This window comes from Seriola dumerili, unplaced genomic scaffold (genome assembly GCF_002260705.1).
Source record: "Seriola dumerili isolate Sdu_G_001 unplaced genomic scaffold, Sdu_1.0 BDQW01000035.1, whole genome shotgun sequence".
NCBI classification, from domain to species: domain Eukaryota; kingdom Metazoa; phylum Chordata; class Actinopteri; order Carangiformes; family Carangidae; genus Seriola; species Seriola dumerili.
The window spans coordinates 2,032,538-2,046,372 of record NW_019174290.1 but is presented as its reverse complement, the minus strand read 5'-3'; the positions used below and the strand labels follow the sequence as shown (position 1 = coordinate 2,046,372).

The 13,835-nt window shown below is 39.8% G+C and overlaps 1 protein-coding gene across 1 annotated transcript in view; it reads right to left on the bottom strand.

The window, feature by feature from the left end:
* Positions 1 to 13,835, bottom strand: part of LOC111216540 (glutamate receptor ionotropic, NMDA 2A-like) — an 87,224-nt gene that overhangs the window by 62,275 nt on the left and 11,114 nt on the right. Inside the window, exons 2-3 of the mRNA XM_022738068.1 lie at positions 6,122 to 6,346; positions 5,849 to 6,007 (exon numbers count right to left, since the gene is read on the bottom strand). Coding sequence (XP_022593789.1) covers positions 5,849 to 6,007; positions 6,122 to 6,343 — 381 coding nt within the window. The 5' untranslated portion in view covers positions 6,344 to 6,346. The remainder of the gene's footprint in view (positions 1 to 5,848; positions 6,008 to 6,121; positions 6,347 to 13,835) is intronic.

The window sequence follows — 13,835 nt, the reverse complement described above, 5'->3', positions numbered from 1 at the left end:
ACCCGAGCCACCAGAGAATAACGACGGCGGATGCAAGAGCGGGAAGACACGGGAAGACAGAGAGACACGACAGAAAATAAGGAAGGGGTGCCAGTGGAGGAGGAGAAAGATGGAAGCAGGAGATGAAGATCAGACTGAGACACAAGACTGGAGGAGACAGGGAGACACAAGTAAAGTAAGAGCTAGAGAGCAAGAGGAAAAAAAATTAGAGCTGAAAGTGGGGAAGGACTTAGTGAGTGAATGACACAGCAGTGTATCTTCTGCAAGTGACAGCAGGTGAGGGGAGCAGGTGTTAAATATTAAAGCAACTCAGCAGAGGACCTGGGCAAATGGCCCCTACTGATATGGGACATCCCAGGCTGGGACACACACAGTTACACACTCAGTTACACACACACACACACACACACACACACACATATATGCACGCTCGCAAACACACAGACACCAAGGGGCAGCATCCCACCACAGTGGCAGAGCAAAGCAGAAAGAACATGCATGTTTAATTCACAACCTTCCATTTCAGCATGTTCGTGTTCTTATGCTACACACACACACACACACACTGTGACCCCTCACCAACCCCCACCCTCTATCCCCCACACACCAAGCAGAAGCAAGTCAAAAGAAGAGATGAACAAGGTTGGGTGGAGAATGAGTGAACACATATGGGGGTGAGTTAAAGCCAACAACAATTCTTATTTCCCAGAGCGGTCCCTCTGTAATGGAAGTACAACATTCCAAACTAATCTGGCTCCTCTCCTGGGTTTACACATGCCCTCTCTCCCCATCTATTCCATGTTCCCTAAACATGTCTCCCTTCTCACAGCACAGCATCCAACTTCCCGTGGATTATTCCTGACTGTTCCACGCTGATGTGCATTATATGGGATGATGAGGAGGCAGAGAGAGAAAGAGAGAGAGAGACAGGGACCTGTTGTAACAATGATCCATTTGTTTTTATTAAGGAGGGGGGAGATAGGTTTGGCAAACAAAAATGGATGATTCCCTGATTTGTTAGGGCTGAACCAATTGGGGTGGAATTTATTTTGAACATTGCCGATTCTGGCAGCGGCACACGGAGTACAATGAAGGCAAAAACAAACAGAGGAATGCAAAAACAATATTAGTGTCAGCAAGGTTTCCAGGGTTTGTTCCAGGCCAGCAGATCAATTTTTTCATGACTAAATCACATACAATAAACAAAGATCAGTCATTATCTTATTAGTCTGTTGGTAAAATAATAATCTGTGAATGAGAATGTGTGTGTAAGTCATCTGAGGACATTTGCACACTGAGCTCGAAAGGAGGCTGATTTTTTTCCCCCCCTGAAACCGGTTCATGCTAAACATCTGTGAAAGCTGTTTATATGAGGGTCTGGGGTCTACTTCTTGTGAACTGCAGTTTGGTCTGCAGCAGGCAGCGGATGAGACTTAATCTCAGCCCAGGAGTTAAAATGGTGTAGATGAACCATGTAGAGTGGTGGTGGTGGTGGTGGTGTCGTATCTGGGGGGAGCTTGCTAAAGGATCCCCCAGGTGTGAAGTTTTTCCTTGCACAGTTTATACTAATTACAAATATATATACAATTGTTATACTGCAATATTACAAAACTGCTGATACTGGTGTTTTTGCTAAGGTGGAGAAATGATTGGTTATTTAATAAGCGGACCCCAGAGTAAAATCTCGACTACGGCAACAAAATGGCCAAATGCAGTCTTGGTAATTGGAACCAAAACAGCCACAACTAAAACCCTGTGTTTGACACCACGCGAAATGATCACATTTATCCCCAATCGAAAAGCAGCTAAAAAATATACTAGTCTCCAGGAAAAACACTCAAATTGTAACTGAGCTCAGGAGTCACATGGTGAGTAAACTCAAGAAAATCTTTACAAGTAAAAACTATCCTGAGCAGTCGTCGCAGTGAGTTACTGGTCTCCACAATCTTGTTTATCAGCCTAACAGTTTTCAGGGATGCCTGCAATGCCTGCTCCTGTTTATGTGATACAGTGTGAGGGCTATGCGGCCAGCTACTGATAAAAATGACAACTGGAGAAAGCCTTTACTTGAAATGTGACATAATCATGACAGTTAAGTTTGCATTTTGGCAGCTTAATGCCGCTTTAACACCAAGCATTTCACACTTGCACTGCCCACCTCCATGTATATCCATTATTTTAGAGCACTTGCCTGCCTGCTCAAGTTTTTTTTCTCTGTATTTTCTTGGCACCCTCGTCTTCTGTTTTGTGCTCTCCATCTAAAACATGATATGGAGAATACAATACTCAAGGCACCACAGGATGAGCTGCTCATTTTTCTCTCTTCTACTATAGACGTGATTGTGACATTAACAGAGCAACTTTGTGTGTATGTGGAGAGAGAGAGAGAGAGAGAGAGAGAGAGAGACACCCGGGCTCTACCCACCCTGGCTGCAGAAAGCACAATATTGTTTGTTAGCCCACAGTAATCAGACTGAATTGTTACCAGTCCACTGGGATTTCTTTCGATCCTCCAGATTACCACTACACCACTGACAGCAGGTATGGAAGCAGCAGCCAAGAAGTATTACATGGAGCCAGAATTTTTTTTCTTTTCATAGCAAAATATATTTTTTGGATTTGGTTTTGTTTTTTCATTTCTAAACTATTCACACACCATTGGAGATTACATGTATAGCATATAGTGAAATCACAGAGAGGAGCTAATGTAGCTGAGAACAGTGTGACGGTAGAGTAGGGTCATTGTGATGAGCATCAAGCGCAAAACATGTGTCAGCCTCACTGAGAGTCCTCATCACCTCCATAATAGTCTGCTTTGCTGCTGTCACCAGGCAAGAGAGAAACTAATGCTCCAGTGCACCATGACGACTGGTGCTGAAATGATTCATTGAGTAATCAATTACTTAATCAACAGGAAATGAATTGCCAACAATTATGATAATCACTTAATCCTTTCGGTAATTTATCAAGCAAAAATAGCAAACTTTAACTGGTTGCAGCTTCTATAATGTGACAATTTGCTGTTTTTTGTCTGTTTTATAGCGCTATGAATTTAATATCTTTGGGTTTTGGACGGAGAAAAAAAGCATTTTGAAGTGAAAGATCTTGGAAATGATGGTGTTTTTTCCATGTATTTGTTGAGAATCTCAGTAATAACAATTATATCCGTCTAGTCAGAGATACATATAGAACCCTTTACTGTAACAAAACAAACACAGCAGGTGCTACAGCACAACACACGCTTACATTACACAAAATGAAACCAACCACCACCAGGTTTTGACAGGACAGTCAGTTCTGCCCTTGTTAGCTTGGCAGAAAGGGAACGAGGTCCAGACCAGAGGGTCCCCTGCATCTACTACTAGCTGCTATACCTTGATGAAGCCCTTAATGTGTCATGTAGGGTTTAAGAATATCTCCAAGCTAATAATAACAGTATTCTTAACACCAATCTTTCAATGAAGGAGTATCTTTAGGAATCTAATATTTAATTAGCTTTGCATTATGTTTTTTGTTATTATGTTTTCTGAATGAATAATGAATACTGATAACTCCAAATCATATCCAACATCTAATAAAATATCCAATGCATATACTATCAAAGTGACCACTTCACTTCCTTACAAAATGTCTGTATACTTGAGCATTTCCAAAACATGTGCGCATATGAAAGAAATGTCTGTAAAACTGTGTCTCTCTAACAGTATTACAGCTAAGGAAAGGGAATGTGTTGTCTGCAGATGATTTTCATACAGTGGCTTCTTTATGATTGAATGGGCAGTTTTCACTGTTGTCTGACATTTTATGGACTAAACAATTAATCAATTAATAAACAACATCAACCGATAATGACAGAAATCCTTAGTTGCAGCCCTAATCGTGACTGCAGAAATGATTAGGCAGTTATTCACATCTATACTCAGGATGCAGATGAGGAAAATCATCAATATCCTCTCACACCTTTTTGCCCACAACTATTTCCTTTGGGCAGGTGCAGTCTAACCAAAATCTAACAACAAAGATTTTTCAATGATGTGCTGACTCACTGGGGTTTCACACCTGCCTGCCAGTGGGCTGCTTTTGCCCCCTAATTTAAAGCAGGCAGGAAGACTTTTTTTTTCATTTACAGGACAAGCCTGCAGGAACAGTTGCGGGGGGGCTGGTTAGTTACAGGCTGCACACACTCACGCTCACACCTGGGAGCTGCCAGGAATGACCGCACTCTTGTACTATTGGCCACCGAACTGTTCAATTAGAGCAGCTGGGGGTTAAGTACCTAGTTTAATGGCACATCAACAGCACTGATTGAAGGCAGGAAAAACACAATTTATTTATTTTACCTATCATTATGTTGTCAGAGGGGGGTTCGAGCTGCGTAACCTTCACGTTGCAATTTCACTCTCCTAACCCTCAGTCAACTCTCACTATGCTTCTTACCTTCCTCCCTCTCTCTCTCTCTCTCTCTCTCACGGCCTCTATTCCTTTCTTTTCTCACACACACACACTCTCACACACTGCATTCCCCATCAACTAGTACTTCAAAAGGCTGCTGTATTGCGGCAGTTATTGGTTCCTGTGTTTTGGCTGCTATGCCCTGAGAGATTTAAAAGCTAAAGAACCAGTTGTGTTTTTATCAAAGCTTCTTCAGTCTGTCTGTCACTCAGCGAGGTCTACAGAGTCAGTACCAGAGAGAGAACTCTACTAAGAAAGATATGTACATCCCCATCTTTGCACTGAGCGTCACACCAAAATAAAACAAAAATCCAATCTTAAAGGATATATTCTCTTTTTTCTTAAAAAAAAAAAAACTAGAATCTTTTTTTCTGTCTGTCATCCCACTGAGCACCAGGCATGATACAACTACATACAGCACAGGATTCCTTTTTTTTTTTTTTTTTTTTGGCTTTGCATAGCCCAGATTTAGACCAAGCAGAAAACACATTATTACATATTTAAACAATGCTTGATCAACAGTTAATATAAAAAATAATGTAGCGAAGAATGTTGCATGGTCTATGCAAAGGCTTCTGCTGACCTTTGGAATACTGGACTTTTAAATGTGCCCTATGTAACGTTTTAAAAGGCCAATTACCATAAAATCGCTTAGGGTGATACGAGCCTATCAATTCAAAGACTGATTTAAATTCTGCCAACCAACTTACAGTGTTGGCTGCGTTTCTTAACTTAAACAAAAAAATAATCTGACAGCGCAGCCCTGATTGCACAAACAAGCTTCCACATCCTCCCAGTGTGTCACTTTCTAATCTACAACGTGCTGACTATACCAGTTTATATGTGACTTCAGTGAACCATGTCCATTTTTAAGCCAAAGAACCTCAAGACATCCATTAGACGTCCACTGGAATGAGCTTAAGTCGTTCACTTGAAGCAAAGATAACATTTATCAAAGGCCGAGGTTTGTCATTATTTCATACTCCCACCAGCTGTGGACACTTCCTCTATCTGTAAAGTGGACACTTTAAATATATATTTTCTGTGGTTTGAGGAGCGTGCCATTTTTCACGCCATAGTATAGTGGATTATGTTGAATTATGTGCTGCGTTTCAGGTGCATTCAGTTTCTAAATACCTAAATATAAGTCTGTCAATGAAATAAGTGTCTGACCTGAATGCTAACGTGCCAGGACATGTGAAAAAAAAAGTGTAGGTTGAAAAGTATTATCCTTCAACATTTAGAGCTGGCTGAGTGGAGGGATTACAACTCCCTAATCTCACATCCCAAACACAAACATCATGTATACAAAGAAGCAGGAGTATGTATATGTGTGTGTTTGTGTGTGTGTGTGTGTGTGTTTGAGCTGCTCAGTGCTTGTGTAGTGGTCACTCACCTTGTCAGCCATTATCATCGAGGAGCCTCCGTGGACCCCCAGAACTGGAAGCTGTGTCTGAACGGAGAGGAAGTCAAGGATCTGGGCAATGGCCTCCTGATCGGTGCCATCGGCAAACACAATGCCATGGAGACGAGTGCGTGATAGAAGCTCACACACCTGGAGACACAGTGAAACAAACTCAGGTCTCAAACAAGGATCTGTGTGTGTGTGTGTGTCTGATAGACAGTATGCGCATGTGTAGTACTGGTGAATTTTCACAGCACTTCTCACCTGTGTAATCACAGACTTTGGGTCTGTCTGGTTGATCCTCAGTGCTACCACAGAGATGTCAAGGGCATCATCAGGGCGCCGAGGTGGCCGGAGCTCCTGATCGGAAACGAGGCGCGTCTGGCCCATGATCACACCCACACTGAGCCCCGGAGGCTTCTGGGACGCCACAGGCACCATCATTTGGGAGAGTAGGAGTAACATCCAGCCCACTACACCCATCATACCCTAAAAAACACATACAATAAACACAAAGAACTGTCTCATCAAGAAACTGTGACAATTTGCTTCACAAAACCAAACATTGTCGAACAGGAATTTATGTTACTGTGCTCATATACTGCGACTTTATATATCTTTACCTAGACAGTTTTCTGCCTGCTATCAGCAGCCTGTCACAAGCACAGATGAGACACAGGTGGTTATATGTTCACAAATTGTCAAGTTAAAAAATACTGATATCTTCATATTTTAGTATACATAGAACATCATACATAGTATTATCTTAGTGACAAAACTGTTGCAAAAATGTCTCTAAAATCACGTCATTATGTTTTATATGTTCATGTATATAATATAATAACATATTATTATATTATATCCACACATTTTCCTTGTGTATTACAGACAAGCAGAATCAGCCACCTCTTGCCATCTGTGCTTGTTTGAAAGAAATTGAGTAAAACCTTTGTAAAATCAGTTAAAAATCTACTTTCCTTTGTCATGGAGAGAATGTATTTCGAACCAGCACGATATATGAGTCTCGCAAATTCTGAACATGTCTTCAAAAAACGCACTAAGTGCCGTAAAACGACCCACTGGGTTCCTCAAAGATAGGCTTGTATTTATCTTTGAGAAAAACAGTGTGACTCAGACATGTGACTCGATTTTTTAAACATTAGTGCAAGTCTCAAGTGTAAAAGCAAAGATTACATGAACTGGGAGCTGGGGGGGCTCGGAGTTTACAGTCCTCTTTCTGTCCTCCACTATCCAAAAATCACTTAATTCTGTTTCAAAGTAGGCGACCATTAGGGGACCAGGGTTAAACCTAACGTTAGTTCTGCTAAACCGCTAATCGGGCCTCATAAGATGCCCTAAATTTCTCTTCCACTGTCTGCCTTTATTTGAACATAATCTATGCCTGTAGGCAACATTCACAGTCAAGTGCCAGCTATTAATGGATAAAATAACCCTGAAATAAATGTAATCTGATTTTACCCCATTCATGGGGGTATGAGGGGAAACATTCCATATCGCTAAAGGCACCCAAGTGTCTGCATCAATCAATAATGTTCACCGAGATGAAAAATAACATTTATTTTAACTCCATATCCTCACCAACTTCCAGTCTAATACAGAGGAGTCAAAACCCCTGTTCCCAGTTTCAGCTTACTCTGTGTTACCTTTTCCTGTAATGTGAGCAGATCTAAGAGAAGCAGATGAGTAGAGGAAATGCAGTGTGAAATGCCTTGGGCTGAATGAGAGCTAATGAAACCATGATGCGAATGCTACGTTGCATCTCAGCCAATTTCTTACACCGCCACAGTCCAGCAGAGCTGAAAAACACCCCGGGAGGAACCATCGCGTCCACAAAATTAACCTACTGTCTCTTTATCTCTTCATCTTCCACTCTCCTCATTTTCTAACTTTGAATCCCTGTCTGCTAATCATCTATATCTATTCATTTTCTCTTAAATTATTTCATTTGTTTTACTGTAATTCTGCCAATCTGTCTTTCCGGCTGGGTTAGTGTGTGTGTATCTGATCCATGTCATCTCACACCCGGTCTAATCAGGCCAGTTAGTCAAGTCAGTACTTTCCCAGCTTGCTCTCTCTGCCCTGGTGCCCACAGACTAGCCTGCAGCTCCAGCAGCACTTAGCATACGCCGCTAACTCACACACCGCTACACTCCTGTCCCAGGGAATTAGTGTCAGCCCCAATCAATGGGGCAGGATTACACTAACTTTCCCTGCAGTTAGCATCAGAGCTAACATAACTAGGAGCCATAGTGTGCCACAGCTTCCAAAATGGTCAACATAGCTGGAAAACTTTAGGTCACTGAGTGTTCTCGCCGTCTTACAGTATTTTCATTTGCCCTTAAAATCATATCCGCTGACGCCCGAGATTATCTTCCAAAAGAGATGTCATGAAGGGTAGATGTTTCCCTCTGTGTTAGCATTTATGGTAATGTTTCCACGATACTAAAAAATGCAAGATCTTAATAATGTAATAATATTCAGCAGGATTATTCTCTCTAGTATCCTGCCAATACTAAATGAGTTTTCACTCTATAAAAATGTGTTATAAAGGTGGGAGATTGTTTTAAGAGCCACTTCACTGCAATGAAAGGGAGCTTTTGTTTGTCCTCATTCAAAGACGTTTCCCAGATTGTACAAGCTTGCCTTTAAGCAGCAAATTAGTCTTGTCCAAAAAATGTTTTTATTTTCATGGCTAAAGTCAAATCTGGATTTGTGAGAACGATATCTCTGTCAAAGCTAGAAACAACACGCCCGGTGCTGAAACGGGAGCTGGCATTAAGAGGCCCTCGGGCCGCTTCAGTGACAATGAATCAGAGGACATCTTTGTGCACAGTGCAACATAACCCAGGGTGATTTTTCTCAGATATAAGCACATTTTTTGGTTCAACAATGATAGCCCTAATGCCTATTAAATAAAGCTCATGTGGGTGTAATTGCTTAAATCTATCAGTCCACAATTTCATTCTTTCATACATCGCCAGTGAAGCAGCTCTACATAGAGTCTCTAGATGACAACACAAATTAGGCTCTCGTTATGTGGGCCTTGTTTCCCCAAAATATCTTAAAGTGATACTCCACCCCGAAGTCTGTCTTCTCTGGCTTGTAATGGGGTTGTACATAGTTAGTTTGCCCATAGAGAGACTTTAAATTGACTTCAGTTAGATACAAAGCTGACAAGATTTCACTGCGGAAAAAAAAGCATCAAAACATCCAGTGAAATATCTATTACTAATGCAATATGATTCACTTCTCCGCTGCCCATCCATAAGATTATCATAATCCAGTCACTCTTTGTTTTATATGTAGATATATTTGAGTGGAGTTACACTTTAAGCCTATAACTGTAAAATGCATCATATAAAGCATCTTCTATTTGCGAGGTGTTTCCAATAAATATCTGAATTTGTGACTGCCACCTGCAACATAATGATTTGTTGAGTACTATTGTTTAAATTCGATCAATCTTTTTTCTATTTCCTATTATATTTCATTTTTTTACACTAATGAAACGTTATTTTTCTACAAACAGTGCAATGTATATTAAAGATTAAATTATACAATTATATTTAAAAATCTCTGGATGCAGGTCAAACCTTTATAAATACAACAAAACAAACTGATGATCAGCAACAAATGCAACTGATCTTGATTCAATGATAATGTTGTAGTAGTAGCTGAGAAATGTGTTTCTCAATCTGAAAAGGTTTTGCTCAGAGAGCATGTAGAAGTGGTCACCTCTAAATCTCTTAATCACCTCTATCTTTTAAGTTAAGTTTCTTGAGTAAGAGAAAAAGTCAAACTACACATTAACATTAAACCCACAAACTTATACCCATTGTATAATACGAGATAACAGTTCTGTTCAGTCTCAGGGGTCAATAATGTACTACGTCATACCATTATTGCCTTTGTGTGCAGTGGCACAGGCGCTGGGGTAGAATAAAGTAGCAGCTGCCACTCTAAAATAATGTCTTGCCACCCAGTTTTCTACAGTTTCCTCTCTTGGTGGTATGAAAGCATTTTCTTTTTCACTTTGGTTTATTAATGTCCATATTACCCAATTCCTAAGTCTGAGTGTCGGGGCCAGATTTATGTACATATTTGCGCTGGCAATCTGCATGAAATTAGCGTCTGATTTACTAGAGCAGTAGCTAATTATCAGAAACCAGGACTGTCTTTTAGGTGCATTCTGCATATAAACAGATCTCAAAAGATGCAGTTCAGTGGTGAAATGTGGATCTGATGTCGGTAATGAATCAAGAAAGAAATCAAGCCCACAAAGAGAAATCTAAATGTAGCGATGCTGAAATAAAAATCATCATCAAATGTAAATTTAACTTTCCAAACCATTTAACATTTCTATTTCAATTAAACTCTAACTCTAAATATTTGGGTGTCTGTTACAATAAAATAATCCTTCTGTTGGTAAAACCAGTGAAGTTGGAGTCAGTCAATGTAATTATAAAATGTTGAAAAACGAACGCCATCTCCATTTTGTAACTGCCATAATGCATTAGCTCAGAGGGATGTCAAGTTCAAATTTAGATGAAATTACCACAAAACCAGAACTCTCTATCCCAATCTTTATTGTAAAAAAAATATGCAATATTTTGTTTTTTTAATTATTACTGCATTACTTTTCTTTCTAAGAGGCTGTCACTCTAATTCCTAAATAATTCAGTGCTGCGCTCTTACAAACATTTCTGCTGTTGGTATGACAAGCAGAATGCAGGGTTATTACTTTTACTTCCCCTGCTGCAACCTTTCTTTAATATATAATTTCAAATCTGAATATGTTCCTTGTATTGGGTGAGCCTTAATAAATGCACCAGAATGTGCAGACAACCACATCTCTGAAATCCCCTCCCGTTATGTGTGTATTCCTCCTTTAAATGCTAAATGCATTTGCATGGAGACGAGAGGCACACTTCACTGATCACACGCGAGCTGCGTCTCGGATGGCAGGAAAACTGCACTGGTACGCCTGTTTGATTAATAACACTCACATCAAGTGAATTTTATGTTGGTTAGTGCTGTCGGGTTTTGTAGTTGCTAAACAATGTCACTTGACAACACTGGCAAAGTTAGTTGTGTTGCCCTAAGTAGCTAGCAGCCAGTGCGTAATGTGGGTTTGATGCTCATACAAATGCATGATCTGCAAGGGATATAATGTGTATGTATCAGAGAATATAAAATGATTATTGTTGTTTTTTTTCCCACTGATTAAATTTATTAAATGATTATATTAAACAATGTGGCATTGTTGTTTAGATACAAATTAGCCATAACAGATCCTGAGTTTAGGGTAGAGAGAGCATTAAGAAAGATTTCCCCACTAGCAGTGTGGACTGTCTCTTTTTAGAGTAGAGCCACTCATTGTGACGTTTGTTGGGAAAGATACACAGTGTACAGAAGTTAAAAGCAGAGTAGGCCACCCACCTTTATTGTTTCTTAGTTTTATTTGGCTGCAACAGTGCTGTGAGATGCTAGCCAAGCTCGTCTCATTACCGAGCAGTCTGTGCTAAGTTGGGTAAAAAAAAAAATTTAAACACATTGCAGATGGTAGTGTGACGTGTTCAAGGACACATTGGAAAATGCTTTATAAGGTGTAGAAGCGAATTCACTTATACTATTATTTTAATTTTTCAAATTAACAGTAGTTTCATTTAGTTGATTGGCATCCATCATCTTGAAGTTCACTAGCATCTTGTAAACTCACTGTAAAAAGCAGTGTGGGGTCACCATTAGTACATAGGTAACAGCAATATTAGCAATAATACTAGTACATAGTATGGATTTTGGATATGAGTCAATAATGTCTTCGGCATACAACAGTGGTCGCTGCCTGTGGCGGGCATGTCAGGTATGGCCTGCAGTTTGTTAACAGGTAAACCAAGTTATCTCCAGTCTGACTGCAAGAAGGCAACTTGTCTTTTCTTCACTGAAAAAACTGTTTCTTCTGTTTCATTATTGCAGATGATTGTGATGATGACATATGATTATTATGGACTCCTGAGAGACAATGCTGAAACTCTCTGAAAGCCAACTGAATGTGCTGTGAGAATATGATATTTACACTGAATATGTTTGTTAGTGCGTTAAGGGTTTACGATGTGTACATAAACGTCAAACAATGTTCTTGAAATCTGATGAGAGAGAGGGAGAAAGAAAGAGAGAGACAGAGAGAGAGAGGGAGAGGTTTTGGAGAGAAAATCTAGCAGTCAAGCAAATATTGAGAGAAAGCACAGACACACACGCACACGCACACACATACACTCCACGCTATATCTGGGTTTAATGGGTTTGAATAATGTCTGATGCTGACAGCTTAACATTCATCCATGTCATTTAGCATTTAATCAATTTGAACTGATAAAAATGATATTAAAAAAGTCACTGGAACTGTTGTACTTGAAACGAGTCCAAATCCCCCACAACGACGGGCCTCGTCTTCTGTACTTAATACGTGTGGAAATAGAAAACAAGACTTTGTGGTTTAACAAGCAGGCAGTGCCACATTGGAGAGATTTATTGATCCAGTGTTATTTCAGTGATGCGGCTAATCCATGTAGTGGGCCCTTATAAAAACCTTGAAACACAAAGTTCAAGCTGCACAAAAACAAACTGGTTCAGACTGAAAGCTTGGAGTCATGGCAGGTGTCAGTTCTTACCGCTTCACTGGCTTCCAGTGGAGGACCGAGCACGTCATATTCAATTAAATACAGCATTTTACATGGATGGGCTCCCAGCTACTTGTACAATTATTTTAAGAGGACACGAGAAGACTCGATAGTGTTCCCTAATAGAACTTGAATCTCATGTTTTTTTGTTTTACTTTTACACTCACTGATATTTGAATCTTGAACTATGACTAACAACAGTAGTCATTCCTGATGTGATTTGTTTTATGGCTGTATATGATACTTTTAGTCAGGGCTACTTCCTGAAACAATGTACTGATAGTTTGTTGATGTGATTATATATTAATGTTTTAGTTAATGTTCTCTAATGTTCCTTAATGTCAGTCATTGAGTGCCTTTCTTCATCTTAATGAAGTTGGTGAACTGTGTAAGCATCAGAGACAATGATGGAAATAACTCCAGGATGTCGCTCTATCCCTCCCAAAGTCTCATACATTGTATTTCATAAACATATGAGAAGATTATCAATAATCCATCATCCATGTTTGATAGAACGACTATTTGACTATTTGCATTTAGCAAACATATTTTGCAACATACTGAAACAAGGTGCACTTTAAAGGCACACTGAGGTATGCTGAGATTCGGACAATGGAAATGTTCTTAGTAACTGAGAAACAAATACAACATGCTCTATAATTATTCAAAAACAAAATGTTTTCCCATTTTATCTCCACTACAACTACTGGCATAAAAGAATGGTTTAAATTTAATGCTGCTGCAGTGCATCACCTCTGAATTATCGTAATACAGATGCATTTTCACACCATATACTTAAATATCCTTTTTCTGACCTGGGAGTGCCAGGGTTTTGTATTTTGTGTTTTGTAAGATTGCTCTGCATTGACTACAGCATACCGTGTATCATTATCCACCCACCCAGACACCGAACTGCAAAACACACATTTTTGTTGTCTTGATTCGACAGCAGAATATGGTGGAAAGGTCTTGTTTGAAACATCACATTTGTATTTGTTTAACATTGATGTAAATTCCAAGCACCTTCCTGCTTGTCCTCGATAAAACTGCCTGCCTGCTCCCTGCTCCCCCAGACACAGTCTTTTAACAGCCCAACAGCCTTTTTCCACATCAAAATTTCAGCAATGCAGAGAAATGTCTGTACATGTGTTAGGGGGACACACTTTTGGCCAATTTTTTATTTTTTTGCATGCTTGTGGTACGTGTGGAACCAAGGGAACAGAAAATGTCCGCGAGAGTTCTGTCATTCATATTTCATTGGTAATAAATATGAATAA